The sequence below is a fragment of the Panthera tigris genome, chromosome C2, assembly GCF_018350195.1.
Source record: "Panthera tigris isolate Pti1 chromosome C2, P.tigris_Pti1_mat1.1, whole genome shotgun sequence".
NCBI classification, from domain to species: domain Eukaryota; kingdom Metazoa; phylum Chordata; class Mammalia; order Carnivora; family Felidae; genus Panthera; species Panthera tigris.
The window spans coordinates 151883965-151901785 of NC_056668.1; the positions used below are offsets into that span (position 1 = coordinate 151883965).

The following is a 17821-nucleotide window of genomic DNA, read 5'->3' on the forward strand; positions in this document are numbered from 1 at the left end:
CAGTTAAGCAACCTACTCCGGCTCAGGTCATAATCTCACAGTTCAGATGTTCGAGCCCCGTACGGGGCTCTCTGCTGTCAGCACGGAGCCTGGAGCCTGCTTCGGATCCTCTGTCCCTCTCGCTCTCTTCCCTTCCCCCACTTGTGTGTGCTCTGTTTCTCTTTCAAAAATAAATAAACATCCAAAAAGAAAAAAAAAAAAAAAAGATGGTCACAACATAGAAGGCACATTGGACAAACCCAAAAGGCTTTACTTCCATTAGTTCAGAGTAAGTAACCCTACAACAATGTGTTTTATTCGGCAAATAAGGCTGTGGGGTCAATGGACCCAGCTCGCTGCTTTTCTGCACCACAGAACCCTGCTTCAGAGGTCAGTCCTCTGTGACACTTTTTATTTTTTAACTGCTTTGGGGATTCAGGGGGATGTGGCGTTTTTCAAGTGAGAGAGAGGGAACGTTCTGTCCCCAAAATTACCAGATGAGGCCACGGGAAACCATGCCCATGCCCTGTCTCCACAAACCAGCCCCTTAGAACCTGGGGCTCTCGCACCGGTAATAAGCACTCACATCTGCCCACATTTAAGTCTGTGAAGCAGGGCAGCAGGGATGACTCTGGCTTTTAATAGCATCAAAGGGATCAGCCACCAGGGTACGTACAAGCAAGGAGGGAGGAAAGTGACCGGGACAGGCATTCTGCAGCTGCCACAGGGCGTATTTTTGATGCGTGTAATGGTTTTCCTGGGCCTCTGCCATCTCAGGGATCTTCCCATGCCCCCTGGCAGATTCCTGGTCAGCAAGGGCCGGTCTGCCCCAACTTGTTTATTTCGGCAAACGGCCGATTGCCAAGGCCAGGCAGGGTCACCAGTGGGACCTGAGACCTGGATACTCGCAGGCAATATTATGAAGGAAAGAATGCATTGTGGGAAAGGAATGTGACAGAGCAAACATGGAGCCCAGATGAGAGTCACACACCGACTCCCTCAGTGACAGCAGGCAGCGAGGTGGACACGCAGAATGCCGAAGCTTTGGGGCAATCTGGGGACCATCCAGCTCAAAACCTTCATTTTTCAGATATACAACTGAGTCTCCAAAAAGGGAGCCAGACTTGCTCCTGGCCAGAGGGCCATCCACCACAAAGCTGAATCTAGAACTCTCCTAACCTCCAGGGTAGGGCTATTCCAACCACACTGGTGCTTGGGGTATTTTTCACATTTTCTGACCAAAAAAAAAATAAAAGGCAAAACAAAAAGTCACATTTTTTGCATGCACACACAGCAGAACCAAACACACACAATGATCCAGAACTGAACTCTGGCCCACTTGTTTTCTACTGATCGCAATTTCCCTGGGCAACAGCCAAACAGTGGGAAAGGACACGTATAAATGGACTGAGTTTGCACCTTCTGTTCCAGGGCTAGAGATGGGCACTGCTGGAAGACAAGCCAGGCCATGGCCAGGCAAACCAACATGGCGGTGGGAAGCTGCTGAGTGGGCCTCGTCCCGGGCAGCGCCCTCCCTGGCCTTCCTCCCGGGTGGGAGAGCTGCCCTCTCTTAGGAAGGGTGGGCATGGGGAGAAGACAGCGTGTGAACCCTCTTGCCAGCGATGAGCTAGCTGAGCTCAGAGAAAGTCTGGGTAGAAATGATCCCAGGAAGACGGAGAAGACAGTATCAGTGCCCCACCCACATCCTCTTGGCTCGTCCCATTCCTCTGCTGCCAGCCCAGCTTGCACCCTCACCCCCTTTCCTGAGAGCTTTCTCTGGTGGCCCCGCCCACACGCATGGCAGACCAGAAGTGCCAGAGAACCCAGGTCCCCGCCACAGTCCCTCATCCCTTGGCTGGGGTAACTCTGAGGGTGCTCCACACCGACTCTCAGGGCTCCCCAGCAGGACGCAGCTCCAGCTGCCTGCAGCGATAACTTGTTCAACAACACACCTTCTGTGCGGCTGCTGTGATGGTTGGTTTGTTTTCAACCTTTTTTGAGAGACAGAGAGGCAGAGCGTGAGCGGGGGAGAGACAGAGAGAGAGGGAGACACAGAACCCGAAGCAGGCTCCAGGCTCCGAGCTGCCAGCTCAGAGCCCGACGCGGGGCTCGAACTCAAACTGTGAGATCATGACCTGAGCCAAAGGTGGACGTTTAACCTACTGGGCCACCTAGGCGCCCCTGTGATGGTTTATTTTATGTGTCAACTTGACTAGGCTTCACCACCCAATCTAGACGTCATTGCAAACGTATTTTTAAATGAGATTACAGTCAATTCAGTAGACTCTGAATAAAGATTGCCCTCCACAATGCGGGTGGGCCTCATCGGATCAAAGACCTTATGAGAAAAAGACAAAAGTCACCCCAAAAGAAGGAATTCTACTTTCAGACCGCCTCCACACTCCAGTGTTACTACACACACAGTCTATTGGTTCTGTTTCTCCGCAGAACCCTGATGGGCATCGCTGCCTTCCTTTCTTGTCTCACTGTCACACTTTCCTACCCGTCCTTGCTTGGACTGATCATCACCCGGGTCAACCACGTGCGCTCGAATCCTTGACTCACGGGTCTGCTTCTGGGAGAATCCGAATTAAGATGGGGCAGCTCAGGAAAGGGGATTGGATTCAACCTTCAGTGTGGGCCAAGCACGGTGCTGGATACTTTTCAAACACCTGTGAAACCCCATCTCGCCGTGGACTCTCCGACCCGATAGATCCCTCTTACGACTCAAGGAGGGGACAGAGACAACTCACAGTTACTAGAAACTGAGCTGAGGACCACGACCGCTGCTCCGCTCCAGGCAGAGCGCGGGCATGCCAACACGTTCACCTATCAGATTTTTTCCAAACTGTTAAAATATACAGTCACAGACAGACCGAATTATCCAATTCGCCAAGCGCGATCGTTCTGGAAGCTTTTCATCTTTAGAACCGCCTGCTTAATGTCTCTCCTTGATTTAAAATTTACTTTGACATTTTAAATCACACAAAAAGAAGTCGGCTCCATATCAACCTCTCTCTTCTAGAAGAAAGCCACCACAAGACTCACCATGGGAAGCCCAGCCCAAGGGAGGAGGGTCGACCCTAGCTACCAGCGTGGCAGGAAGTAGTGCAGACCATTCTGGAGCCCCGAGTTCGACTGGCAGTTCTAAACAGTACCGACCCCAAGAGTATCTGAAAGGGAGTCCCTGAGAAGTGGATGAGATCCCAGAGAAGCAGCCAATCAGCTGGCGTGGTTCAGCCCGTGGGAGGGTGGCCGCCCCTAATGCAAGCCAGGCCAGCCAGCCCCCATCCCGGGGAGGGTGCTGGTTCTGATTAGCGCCTGCTCCCACCACACGGTCCACATCTTCAGGTTTTCCTTCTGGCAGCTTGTGTCCATGCCATGTCGAATGATGTCATGTTGATGGAAAAGCTGACCAGCCCCAAGTCATGTTTCAGCCTCCTCCTTTCCCTGCCCCCAGCTGGCTCCTAAGGGCCCCCCATGCTGGCCCGGGCCAGGAGGGAGCCAGATGTCTCACATCAACTCAGCTCTGCTCGGTCCCAGCAAGGTTTTGATTCATTCCCATTCTCCATCACAACATGGTTTCAGCTGTGAAATTCTACTAATAAATCCTCCTTCCAGACTTACAGAGCTTCCCTCGGAGTCTCCCAAGAGAAGGGGGAAAAAAAGGATATTTCCCCCTTTACTAGCTTTCATAAGCTTTCTCTCCATCCCATAAAGGAATGAGGTGGTAATTATTAGACGAGGTGACCCCATTCCTCATATAACATGGATTTGCCTCATTACCCCATCTCTGTGCATCTCAAGAGACCACAAGGAGCTCAGAGAATGTTCTCTGTGTGCAAATACTCTCTGGAGGGGACACACCCCCTAAAGCCAGAGGAAGGGTCTGGGGACAACCCTACTTCTGCTACTGGCTTGGATGACCTGGTGCCATCTCTCAGGACCTGGAGGGAGGGCAGGCACCCCTGCTTGCTCACAGCTCTGCTGAGAGCCACGGAAACCAGGGGTGCCAGATCGGAGCACAAAACACAACCACTTAGGGCTCATCCTCTCCTGGTTTTCATTTAGCACGCTGGTGAGAGTCCAGAATTGTCGGCTGGATCCTTAGCCTCCAGAGACCGACAAGCACATTTAGGCATTAGCCCGGTCAGGCGGTAGGTAGAGGCTCAGCCCGTGGGTAAGGGCAGGACCCTTCAGGCACAGCACTCACCACCCTTACTTACAGCAGCCAGGAGGCTCCGAGGAGTGAAAATCTGCTCCCCAGGCCAGGAATGAAGTCGGCAATAAGACCTGGGATGGGCAGAACTCTTGTTTTCAACCGCTTGGTGAAGGAAGTTATAAATCCGTTCTCTGAACCTCTGCCGTTGGGTGTGCGCCTGCACCCCAGCACTGAACTTGGGGCCTACCGCACAGAGGGACCCAGACGTGTGGGTCTGGGAGCGAGGGAGCAGGGGCGGTTTTTGTCTGCCTCCTTCCCTGCAGCCAGAGTGCAAGCTCAGTGAGGGCCAGGGCTCGGCCTGGCCTCTGCCTTGCTGCCAGGGAATGCACAGTGTGGCACTCCTAGGAACTTAGTAACTGTTGAACGGCCCAGCAGGTGCCTCGGTAACTCCACGTGACTGGCCATCTGCTACCCCAGTTCCCAAAGCTGTTGTCTCTCAGCTCCAGACCCCCCTGCTCCGCGATGCTGGGTCTGGGGCTCTCCAAACCTCATTTCTGCTTTGCCAGCAGTTCTGTGGGAGGCTCTACCCGGATGGACAGCTCGAGGGAGGCTGCAAGGCTGGTGGACGGAGAAGGGACTGTATCATCTCCCTGCTTGCTTCCTACTCCTATCAGCTTCACCCAGCGACAGATTTCCCCAGCAGCTGGTTCCAACAGCACTTTAATACCAATCTCAGTTTTCCCCTCCTGCACCCCTTGGAGTCACTGCCAGCACCAGCTAGGGCCCTTCTCCGAGGTTTAGGTCCCCAGGTCTGCAGGGTCCCTTCTCTGAGCTTCTAGGTTTTTTAAATTAAATTAAAAAAAATTTTTTTGAGAGAGAGAAAAGGAGAACAAGTGGGGGAAGGACACAGAGAGAGGGAGACACAGAATCCGAAGCAGGCTCCAGGCTCCGAGCTGTCAGCACAGAGCCTGATGTGGGGCTCGAACTCACGGACCGGGAGACTACGACCTGAGCTGAAGTTGGACACCCAGGCGCCCCCTGAGCTTCTAGGTTTTGACAACCCCAAGGAAGCATTTCACCCCAAGTGTGACCTTTTCCCTCTGTCTGCCTGACCGGTGGTTCTCAGGTCTAAGCCACGTGGAGGCTTGCTAAATTCCAGGGGCCGGCCCCACCCTCAGTGTTGGATTCAGTCGGAACGTAGATCCGGACATCCCACGGGCTACAACTGGACTGGGGACCACACCGTGCACCCACCTGGTGCCGACCCAGAAGTGGGGGGCTGCTTCCTACAGTTACCAGCAGGCCCTTCATGACCTGCTTTGCCAGTTCCCAATGTTAAATTCTGTTGCAATAACTGGATCCTGCCGTGACAGGGGCCACAGCAGTGCCACCCCTACCGAGAGCCTGTGTCGTCCCCACAGTACTGCCAGGGACCACCCCTGCCCCTCCAGGGGCTCGGCAAATCAGCTGGCCCCGAATACTCCTGAGAGCAAGTGGGAGCTGTGGTTTTCCATTGCTAACGCAGAAAACGAAGGGGAGAATGGCGTCCCTTCTCTATGCACGTGCTGGAGCCCCATCAGGTCCTCAAGGACAGAAGAAACCAGAGGCAAGACTCTTAAAGTAAGATGAAGTTCCTATAGCTCCCAAAACCACCCCGAGGGAGGCCCTGTGGCAAAGCTGCCAGCAGCTGGATTATGCCCTCACAGCCATTCAGAAGTCCCAAGCACACCACGGGTGCCTCTTTATCACACCGCGCCAGCCGCACGGCCCCAACGCGGCCGTTCTAGGGACAAGACACAGCCCCGGATACGCAGACCTTGAGAGGTGCCTGGAAGGTGGGTCCGAGGAAGACTTCATTTGCCAGGCAGCCCGGGGCCAGAACCACCACCAGCAAGGCTCCTGCACAGCCTCCGGCTCTGGGCTCCCAAGGCGTGGGCCAGGCCATGACCATGACACTGAGCCTGGAAAGCTGGAGGATGGCGGTGCCCCCACCCCTCCACCACCTGGAGACCAAGGACCCAATCTTCCTGACCACGCAGGGCCAAGGCGCTGTCTTCCGTGCTGGGCTCGGGGACACCCCGGGGCAGTGCGACCCACACAAGCTACCTCCCACCTCCCTGATTTCTATCACATTTCCATAGCGGCTGCCCATTTCTCCTTCTTCAAGTCTCTCCATATTCCACTGCTGGCTCGTCTTTTACCAGATTTCAGCAAAGACAGAGACACAGCACATTTCCCTGAATGCCAGGGGAGGACAAAGAAAAACAGAATGTGGTTATTTTCTGCACTGCCCTGCCAATACCAAAATTCTCCAGTTGTCATGATCATGAAGCCCCAGCCTTAAACAGGCGTGAGGGAAGACCCGCTTAGATTGTAAAGGGATGTCTGGGTTCATCAATGAGCCCATGTGGCTGACGGAGGCCAAGGAAGCGAGCTGAGCAGGACAGCACTCTGCTACTTGACGTCCAGCACCTGCTTCTGCTGCCCGCCGGGGGCACTGCCGTGTGCCCCCCAACTGCCCGTTTCGCTCTTTATTCCCTGACACTTCAAGGGTCACGGTGAAGCCTAGACTTCATTAAAATTCTCCCTCGAGGTCAACGAAAAGGGGCCCCAGTGACCGGAGTCCAGAAAGGCCCACTGGTGGGGAGCAGCACGAGAAGACAGCCACATCTCCTCCTGGCTCAGCCATGAACTTCAAATCAGGGTTTTCTCTACTACCTTTCTTGTGCTCTGAAATCCCTCTTGCTCAGAACTTACATCTTGGGCTTCTTCTCCTCTCTTCCTGCTCTGCCAAATTACCTTCCGTTTCACCCTAACAGTGAGGTCATTAAAGAGCCTGGGAATTGTGTATGCTGCTTCAGGATCGAGAGATAGAAACTCTGCGATTCCCATTAGAAGCTCCATGAGAATATGCTTGGCACATGTCGGGCCACAATAAACATTTGTCGAATGAACACACACAAGAACTATTAATCACTTGTTTATTTTAGAGTTCTAGAAGAGTTCTGCTTATTTTTATGCACACCAACATTAACCTTCAACTCAACAATTCTTTTATAACATTCTTTAATAGAGTCCAACTACATCAGGAGTTGGTAGTTGATAGAACACACATCATCTAATTAGGCAGAGGACACAGGAGTCCCAGGACCAATAGAAAAAAAATTTTCTTCCCTAGAGACTGAGGTTTTAAACAATTCGTTTTTGGAAAGCAAAACTAAGTGTCATCAGACCAGGATTCAATTCCTGGCTTCACCGATAGCTATGTGATCCTGACAGAGCAATTTTCTCATTGAGCATGATCTTTTCCTCCCTGGGCTACACATAAAACGTTTGTTATTCCTCTGTCACCAACCAAGTCTCAAGTTCATGGTATGTTTACATCCAATTTTGAAATTTCTAAGTTCTTCTAAAAAATATTTACACGAAAAAGTTCAAGCAGAACTTTTTCGAACATAAATGTGCACACGGGTCTTGTGGGACCTTATGAAAATGCAGATTCTGATTCTGAGGTCTAGCGCAAAACCTGAGATTCTGCATTTATAACAAGCTCCCAGAGAGGCTGGTACTGCTGGGGCCAGGGACCAGTGTGAGTAGGGAAGGAAGATAACTTGATCCTAAAAATGTCTAAGAAGGGGCGCCTGGGTGGCTCAGTCGGTTAAGCATCCGACTTCAGCTCAGGTCATGATCTCGCGGTGAGTTCAAGCCCTGCATCAGGCTCTGTGCTGACAGCTCTGAGCCTGGAACCTGCTTCAGATTCTATGTCTCCCTCTCTCTCTGCTCCTTTCCCACTCACATTCTGTCTCTGTCTCTCTGTCTCTGTCTCTCTCTCTCTCAAAAATAAACATTAAAAACATTTTGGGGGGTCGCCTGGGTGGCTCGGTCGGTTAGGTGTCCGACTTCAGCTTGGGTCATGATCTCATGGTTCGTGGGCTGGAGCCCCGCGTCGGGCTCTGTGCTGACAGTTCAGAGCCTGGAGCCTGCTTCGGATTCTGTGTCTCCCCCTCTCTCTGCCCCTCCCCTGCTCACACTCTGTCTTTCTCAAAAAATGAATAAAACAAAATTTAAAAAAAAAAAAAACATTTTGGGGTGGCTGGATGGTTTAGCCGGTTGAGCATCTGACTTCAGCTCAGGTCATGATCTCATGGTCCGTGAGTTGGAGCCCCGCATCAGGCTCTGTGCTGACAGCTCGGAGCCTGGAGCCTGCTTCAGATTCTGTGTCTCCCTCTCTCTCTCTCTGCCCTTCCCCACTCGTGCTCTGTCTCTCTCAAAAATAAATAAATGTTTAAAAAAATTTTTTAAATGTCTAAGAAAGGCAGTAAGTCCAGGTCCTTATTGTGTTGTGGGTTATTTTTTTTCTAGAACTCTGTTTTCTATTATTAAATCAGCCTTTCAAATAAAAACAAAGCACCTATTGATCTGCACAACTAACTGCTCCAGATTCGTGTCCTTCAGGTGATCACACACTGAGTTCCCCTCCACACGGAGCCCATCCTGTTCGAGGGCTTGGTGCCGTCTCTGGAGCTGGGCTAGCAAGCTGGCCTTCCCCAGCCAGAGACACACGGCAGGGCTGGGGGTCTCTGTCCAATCATCCGAAGCCGACAAAGCAGCTCCCCCTCTTTTGCAGGCCTAAGCCTCCGTAAACCTCCGCATCCCAATCTTACCATCGACCCGTGGTCTCAGATTCCTCAGGCTTAAGGCCCTGACATCTGGTGGTGCCACAGGCTCAGGGGAAGTCTCCAAATACCCACCACTCCTTTTTTCTAACTGAATGGAATGTTCTATAAGGGCCAGGCTCTGGTCACTACCTTTCCACAAGTCCCACTGGCCTGTGACACCTGTGGCCCGGTGAGGTTTCAGTCTGGTCACACGTGTGGGGAAAGGATGCTTGGGGTCAAATGTTATTCGCTCTAGAGCCGGACATTATGCTAAACAGGGGAACTATGGGAAGCAGAAAAAAGCAAGAACCCCAGAGGGAAAGGGTATCCGGCCTGCGTGCCTGCTGCCCGCAAAACCAGTCGGAATGCACAGGGAGGGCAAAGAATCCAGAAGAACCCATCAGCAGCCACAATCCCACAAGCCCACGCCAGCCAAGGTGGCCTCCTGAGCCCTCGCTCAGTGGCTCATTACCAATTTCTCCTGGAACATGCTTGCCGTGGAAGCTGAAGCAGGCGGTGACATTCAGGCAGTTCACAGGCTGCAGCCCATCGTGACATTGAGGCGCCGTGATGTTGATGGAGGCCGGGAGGAAGATGGAGACATCCACCGTGATGACGGGTCTCGCCCTGCATGTCGAGAGGTGGAGGTGACTTAGTCATGCTCTCTCGGAACCAAACAAGAACTAACCGGGCGAAAGAAATCCTAGGCCTTCAGCCCAGCATTTAATTAAAGCATGAAATTACCCATGAGGGAAGGGCCAGTGTGCCCCGTAAATACTTTTTCCTGGTTTTAGAAGTGGTTTATTTCCTAATAAATTAATGGTTAGCTTCCCAGTAATAAAGGCAAGTCAGTTGTTAATAAAACACATCTGGTTGAAGCCATAAATGAACTGCCAGATGTTGGGTGATTATTTAAAATTTCACCAATTAAGTTCCGATTTCCATTTTATTAGAAAGATAGTAATATATTTAAGAGGAGTTCCTACAGCGGATGCCAGGGCTGGAGACAGAGATGCACCATGGGGAATCCCCCAAAGCATGTACTGTCATTGGGAACAAGAACTACAGAGTTCCAGTCCCATCCGCTGGGTCAAACCTCCCCCTCCATTTACTCCCCTCAATTCATCAAGTATTTTTCTAAAAGAACCTGATTCATGGAGTCCCAGCTGGTAACAGCAAAGCACTTCAGAGCTGAAGAAATCAACCGCTGGCCTCAGGAGCCAGTGAAACCCCATAAACATCCGCACTCTTATCGCCAACATGGACCACCCTCAACCCCCACCCTGTGCTTACTGGATGCACAGCATCCCTGCTGTGCCCCCCGTGGATCCCCAGGGTCGCCCGGGGAAAGCCGAGTGACTCCCACCATTCCATTCTCCTTGTAAACACCTGCTCAGGCACGGTTCACCTAAGCGGGTGGCTTAACCTTCTTCCCTCCAGGGCTCACAAAGAGATCCTCTTACCTCTAGGGAGCCCCAGCCTTCATGCCACTGGGGTGACATAACAAGATTAAGGGGCTTTAGTGGCTTGTGAACAATGACCTCCCTTGTGTGCAAAGATCCTGCGGAGCGCCCGCGGTGACAAGACAGATGGGAAAGAGGAACACAACTCTCAGAGACACAAGTATTAAGGAAGACCTCGGAGAAAGAGGGAAGGAGGGAGACACGAGGCCCAGAGGGGGGGAGGGGTTTTCATTGCTGCCACCACTGCCATGGATGTGGGCCAAGATCAGGACAGCTGTGACAAGTACAAGGGAACTGTGGGTCTCCCAGAGCAAATCCAGCTGAGAGGCCGGCAGAAGTCAGACAACAGCGGTGCCTGAGAGAAATCCAATGTGCTGGGGCCTTCCAACTTTCTTCTGGGTTCATCCTGAGAAGATGCTATAAATAACTTAGAAAACAAATGGCCTGCTCTTGGTCAGTGTGTTTGTACAAATGCCAGAGACACTCTCTAAAGCCCCAGGGGTCCTTCTACAGCCAGCTTGCCTTCCCCCTCCCAGGAGGCCTTCCCGAAGACCCCTGGTAGTTGGGTCCCCTCCCCCACGGCCCCAGCACTATATTCACACCTCACCTCACTTGTTAATGAAGTTTCTTATCTATTTCCAAACCTGCCCCACCAGCCTGCAGGCCCCTTAAGGGCTAGGATCCCAGCAAATTCATCCTGACATCCTCAGGATAGGTGTTCAAAATCCCTACGTGTTAAATGGGTACCAACTTCACTCTAGGCCAAGGTGCTGAAAACCACAGGAGGGCCTCAAGTTTCATACAACTGACACAGGCACCAGGGAGAGCTGGTCTCCACCCCATGAAAGCCTCCACCCTGCCCAGGGCACATCCTGCCTGGTCACCACATGGAAGAAAGGCCTTTCTGCCTCCCACCATCCCAGGGGCCACCGTGTCGGGGAGGCCGCCTGGTCCTTCCTCACAGCAGAGCCCTGCAGAGGACGGCAGGGTGAGCCATCTGGCGAACTGACAGGGACATGGACAGAGGCTATCAACGCAGAATCCTCTAACGTGAGGACAAGGACCTTCAGAAGCACACGTCCCACCAACATCAGATCGGGCCCTCGAACCTGTTTCAATTCCAAGAATCGTCTTTGGACCACAGAAAGCCCCAAAATCTCTCCTGAACTCTCTCACCATTTCCTTTGAACTTAAGTGGCACAGAAAGAGTAGCCTATCACCCTGACACATGCCCTGCCCTCCCAAGCTAATCTGAGAAGGCAAACTCACGCAGGGCAGAGCTGGGCCAGCCTCGGAGAGAAAAGCAAAGGGGCACCCAAGGACAGCACTGCAAAGGCTTCCAAGACTTTAAAGTTTATTTATTTTGAGTGAGAGAGAGAGAGAGAGAGAGAGAGAGCGAGCCCCCACACACACACAATGGGGGAGAGGCAGAGAGAGAATCTCAAGCAGGCTCTGCACGGTCAGCGTGAAGCCCGATGCAGGGCTCGAACCCACGAACCGTGAGATCATGACCTGAGCTGAAGTCAGATGCTTAACCAGCTGAGCCACCCAGGCGCCCCAAGACTTTATTTCTAAAAAGTTGGTGGCTGGAATACTTCTTTCTGATGACTCTTGACAGTTCAGATCCTGATACAGATGGTCCCTGACTTATGATGGTTCGACTTAATGATTTTTCTACTTGATGAAGGGGCGAAAGCCATGTGCATTTAATAGAAACTGAACTTTGAATTGTGAATTTGGGTCTTTTTGCATGCTGGTGCTATGTGGGACGATCGTGTGGGGACCAGTGGGTGCAGCTCCTAGGGTCAGCAACCAGTCACGAGAGAGCCAGATCTTCTGTACCCACATGGCCATTCTGATGGTCGCTCTCCGTAGAGTTCAATAATTTGCGTGAGATAATCAACACTGTGCTATCAAATAGGCCTTGTGTTGGATCATTCTGCCCAACCTTCAGCAAATGTAAGCGCTCTGAGCACAGTCAACGTAGGCTAGGCTAAGCTGTGATGTTCAGGAGGTTTCAGGCAGTAAATGCATTTCCACTCATGATATTTTCAATTTATGATGGGTTTATCATAATATTAACTCCTTCCTAAGTCAAGGTAGATCTGTATTTCACCTGTATGTACTTCCAAGCAAACAGTAAAACCAGTTAGGATGTCCTCTGATGTGGTACCGGCTCCCATCACCCCAGCTTCCAACGGGGGCAGGTGCCGCTTATGGGACAGACACAGGGGAACAGACAAAGAGCCTACACCCCTGGTGGAGATGCCAGGCTACCAAACAGCCCTGGAGCTGCCTCATCCAGGAAGCTAATGAAGGTCTAGGTACTTAAAACCAACCTCAGTAAGGTTTTTCTCTTAACGGCAGCCCAGAGGATTTCAAGCCCATACACATGTGGAGTCTCTTCCTGAGAGGCGTAAGAACGGGCGTGCTGTGTTTTGCACATACGCATACACATGCTTGGCTTCCTTTTCGGGTCCCACCCAAACTCCGAAGTGACTCAAAGTCCACCTAAGTTGCCAGCCAGCTAGGCCCTGCCGGAGATGCCCACCTAGCTTAGCCAGCTGATGTCTCCAGACCTTCTTGCCCACGGTTGTTCAGCCACGTCCGGCAGCTCATCAGCAGATGTCACCACAGATGACCAGCCTTCCTGGCTGCTCAAACATCCTCAGCAGTCCCTCCGCCTGCCTGCTCCTCCCTGTCCCCTCTCTAACGGGCCCAGCTCACCTCTAAAGCTTTCCCCGCACTCTGAGCACCTGAAGCTCCCAGAAGAGACCCGAGGAGCTCCTCCTCGCCCACGTCCCCTGCTGAACCTTGCCCGGGGCCTGTTCCGATCTTGGAGCCCAGCTCCAAGAGGAGGTCCCTGCCACTCACAGCCTACACACATCCCACCTCCCTCCTCCCCCTTCAACCCCCACTCATCCTCATCCTCTCCTCCCTGTCTCTTCCGGCCCCAAGGCAAGAGAGGGGTTGGGGCAAGGTTTGCATGGACAAGGGTGAAGTGAAAGGTGACCACCTCTGATTCTTGCAGGATAGAAAGGGACTCGGGAGAGCAGGGGAGGCTTCAAAGACGCTCTCAGCCTAATCCCAGAGCCAGGCGGCAATCCCATTTGCTCCTTTGTAGCCTGGCTGCTGGAAAGGAGTCAAACTCCACCATCTGTTTTCTTGCTTCTCCTTCTCTCTCTCACCCACAGCGATCTGACTTCTGCCCCTCACTTCTGTAGACCTCCCGGAGACAAGGGCACCGCTGACCCCACACCACCACCTCTAACAGGACTCACTCTACATGGCCTCCCCTGCTGGACTCAATGCGGGCAGGTGCCCCCAACCACATAACCCTGCTCTATCATCTTCCCGGCACTGACCACAACCTACGATGATCTTCTTTTTTAAAATTAATAAAACTTCAGTGCCACTTGGTTTCCTCATCCGTAAAATGAGAATAAAAATACCTCTATCATGGAGCTGCTACAGAAACTAAGAATTAGGCGTCCCTGGGTGGCTCAGTCGGTTAAGCGTCCGACTCTTGGTTTCGGCTCAGGTCATGATCTCACAGTTCATGAGTTCAAGCCCCACACTAGTTCAAACTCCACACTGACAGCACGGAGCCTGCCTGGGATTCTCGCTCTCCCTCTCTCTCTGCCCACCCCTGCACCCCCCACGCGCGCTCTCTCTCTCTCAAAACAAATAACTTTAAAATTTTTTTTAAAAACCCTAAGAATTAAAATATGTTCTATCGACAAGAGAACCAATGAACAGACTACAGTATATTCAGTCAACGGACAGCTACTCAGTAAGGGGGAAGAAAGAACTGAACAACACACAAAGCATAGATGAGTCTCTATTGAGGGAAAGAAGCCAGAACCAAAAGGATGTATACTATATAATTCCACTCATGTGAAATTTTAGAACAGGAAGAATTGCTCTATCAGGAGGGGGCATAACTGGGAAGAGGCAGGAAGAAACTTTCTGGACTGATGGAAATGTTCTTTATTTTTTTTAAGTTTATTTATTTATTTTGAGAGACAGAGAGACAGAGCACATGAGCAGGGGGGCGCAGAGAGAGAGGGAGAGTGAAAGAATCCCCAGTAGGCTCCGCACAGTCAGTGCGGAGCCTGATGTGGGGCTCGAACCCGTGAACCGTGGGATCGTGACCTGAGCCGAAGTCACGAGCCGGACACTTAACTGACGGAGCCACCCAGGCTCCCAGCTATGTTACTTATCTTCATGGGGTGGCAGTTGCACGGGCAGCTACACTGGTCAAAACTCACCAAAGCAGTATGCTTCCATGGGCGGGCTCTGCTGTATGCAAATTTACCTCAATACAAAAAACAAAAAAACAAGAACCACCAAAAAGAGTTAAGGCACGTGAGTGCCTAAACAGTGCCTGGCGTGTGGTAGGTGGGCACTTCCCAAACACTAGTTGTATCATTTGCTTGTTTATTGTTCCGCAAGGTGCACCCAGAATCAGACGCAGCTGCACCACAACAGGTCAATGATTTCAGCCGAACAAAGGAGGGCCTTCTGCTGACCACCTCGGCCGGGCAGTGCCCCGCATTCCCTCCCCTAAAGCCTCTTCTCTTGATAAGCCGTCCCGGCATTCCCCCGGAAGGACCCTGCCTTCGTCCCTGGAAGGTCTCTCCTCACCAGATTCACCCCCCCACCCCCACCCCAGGCTGGGGTCTGGGGACCCCGTCGCCGTGTAACTGCCTCACTTGACGTTGACATCCACGTGTAGGCAAAACTCCAGGAGAAGGCCGTGCGTTGCCATGAAAGAGAGGGAGAGAAAACGCCCTCTGGGCCGAAGCTCACGGCTGGAAGTTTATAAAATACAAGAATGACGAAAAGGAGAATTTCCAGGATCTACCTTAAGTCAGCCGCTCCCGGTTTTGAGAGGGCCCGTTTTCAACTGCGAGAGCCGGGGATCGTGTTTTGTTCAAGAGGAGTTGCGACAAGCCAGAGCAGGCTGCTCGGGGTGACGAAGAGGGGGAGGACAGCACAGAGGCACAGGGGTGGTGGGCGAACTCAGCTTCTGAAGTGTGACTTCAGTCATCTATCTGTACATAAGCTGGCTTATCTCAGAGGAAACGGCCAACCCACAGGAAGGGTTGGTTGATGAAGAAAGCGGAGACCTAATCACCCGGCAATAATGAAAACAACCAGGGAGGCGTCATCTTAGTGAAGTCACATGCCAACATCAAGTACTGAAGGGCTGCTACGTGCAAGATACAGGATCGAGAGGCAGAATTTAGCCCAGTTTATCTAGCTGCTAACACGTATCGACCACCAGACCGTTCTTACGCATTTTGCTTGAACTACTAACTCGTACCAACTCAATGGAGTTCTACCAACCCAGTGAGGTAAGTACTGTCGTTATCCTTTTTAACGGATGAGAATACTGAGAGAGGTTACCTGACCTACCCAGGAACCCCCCTCCTGCCAAACAGAGGAGGGATTCAAATCCAGGCCATCCGCCCCCCCCCCCACCCCCGCCCCAGTTGACCCTCCTAACCTAAGGCTATCCTGCCTCCTTAACAATTTAACATTCCGAATTGCCTGGGGGTTAACTGGTTCCCTCAGAAGTTACTAAGCTCCCACCCCGGGGCACCTCATTCAAAAGGAGGCCCTGTGCCTTGCTTGCAGCCGCTGGAGACTCAGAGCAAGGCACTCAGAGGAAGGCACTGCTGAATGAGAAGAATCTGGGGTGTGCAACTACATGGCCTCTGGGATCCCTTCCAGCTCTAAGATCCTACTGGCCTGTTTTAGAAAGTTCTGCCATCAGGTTATTAACAAAACCTAAGAGCTGGCTCCCACTCCAAAGGGTAATTCTGCCTCCTCTGACTCACACAGACAGAAATCCTTGGAGATGGTTCACAGCGGGACGGCAGCCCACAGCCTCTGTAGGAGAGAGCCAGGCCACAGGGGCTCTAGGAACCCTGGGCCCGAGCTCACGAGCTCACGTCCCTCACCTTGGCCTCCGCAGGCGGTGGTGTCCTGTCCTAAGGGCAAGAGGCTCCTGGCCCCCAGGTGTCTAGGGAGTAACAGGTCGGGACTAAGAGATGGGACAGGGCAGTGCTTCAGAGCCCCCTTGAGTGTCCTGCACCCATAGGAAACGATCATATCGTGCACACGTGTTAATGAAGCAGTTGTTCAAGGCAAGAGGCAAAATCCCTAGGGCTTAAGCCACCCCAGGCTCTGTCTAGAAGCTCCAGGGATGCTACCACCTCATAGCTGCAGGCCATTCAAGGTCCACCAGCTGGAACTCTGGGATAGGAGATAAGAAGAACGAGAAAAGAAAGGCAACATCCTCACTTTCCAAGCACCCCTCGCCTCCAGGAAGAGGACAGACAGAATTACGGACTAACGGGGAATAACTCCCCTTACCACCCTACCGCCAAACTCCAGCCCCCACCACGAAGAACGGAATTCGAGAAGCATCTCACCTTAGAAGAACTACACTGTCGGACATGAAGGCTCCAACAGTCACATCTGAAAATGAGAAGTTCACAGCATTCAAAAATGTGTTGAAGCCCATCCCACCCGCCCCCTGCCTAGGTCCACAGCCACGGGGGCCCAGCACTGAGGTCAGAGGCCCCTGACAGCCTTCCTCTGGGCCATACAAGAATCTCGTAAAAGTGAGAGCCACACTGTCCTGCATGGTTGCCCATCAGCAGGTGTGGCTTGTCGAGACCTTGAAACGTGGTCAGTCTGAACTGAGATGTGTAGGAAATGTAAAATACAGACCAATTTCAAAGACCTGACACAAAAAACATGAACTAGCTCAAAATTTTTTACATTGATTATCGGAATTAATTTCACCTATTTCTTTTCATCTTTTTTTATATAAGTCCCAGAATATTTTAAATATATATGTGGCTCATGTTATGTATCTTTTGGACACCAGTGAACTAGAGAGATGGGTATTTGGAACTAGAGGACCTAGAAAAAGCTCTAGGTTCTGTAGAACATGTGAATCATCTCTGCTCCACCCCTCACTCTGTGTGACCTCAGAGGTTCTCAGGGTGTCCTTGTCTGTAGTATGGACATAATTATCCCCAGTGTCTTCTTCAAAATCTGATGAGAGTTCATAACGTTTAAATCAGAAGACCTCTGTTAAATATTTATTAAACACAAAATTAAACAGTTGTTAAATATGATAATTTTTAAACATTTAAGTACATGTTAAATATGTGAAATCATATAGTTACATCTGAAAATTCATGAAATACGTAGTACACTACAAACCAACCTGCAAGTGTTAGCTGGTAATGTTTATTCTTGGATAACTTTAATTTAGGAAATATATACTCATCCAAGAACTCTCTGCCTTTCTTCCCCTCGAATACAGACTCCTTAGTCCTGGGATTCCCATTACCGCCTCACAGAGCCAAGCATCTGAATCCGAGAGAGCCTGAATCCCCATGTCTATACAATACTCTCATCAAGGAAAAAGAAACAGCAAACCCATGAATTGTAGTGCTGCTAAAAATTTCTGTACTTGGGTGTGCTTGTTAGTTTTGCCGTTTCCAATAGTCTTTTTGAGTTGACTAGATATTTGA

The 17821-nt window shown here is 51.5% G+C and overlaps 1 protein-coding gene across 14 annotated transcripts in view; it reads right to left on the minus strand.

The window, feature by feature from the left end:
• Positions 1-17821, minus strand: part of ITGA9 (integrin subunit alpha 9) — a 400223-nt gene that overhangs the window by 271771 nt on the left and 110631 nt on the right. For all 14 annotated transcript variants that reach the window (XM_042956919.1, XM_042956927.1, XM_042956925.1 and 11 more), the window contains 2 exons: positions 16706-16751; positions 9272-9426 (listed from right to left, as the gene is read on the minus strand). In XM_042956919.1, the coding sequence (XP_042812853.1) occupies positions 9272-9426; positions 16706-16751 (201 nt within the window). The remainder of the gene's footprint in view (positions 1-9271; positions 9427-16705; positions 16752-17821) is intronic.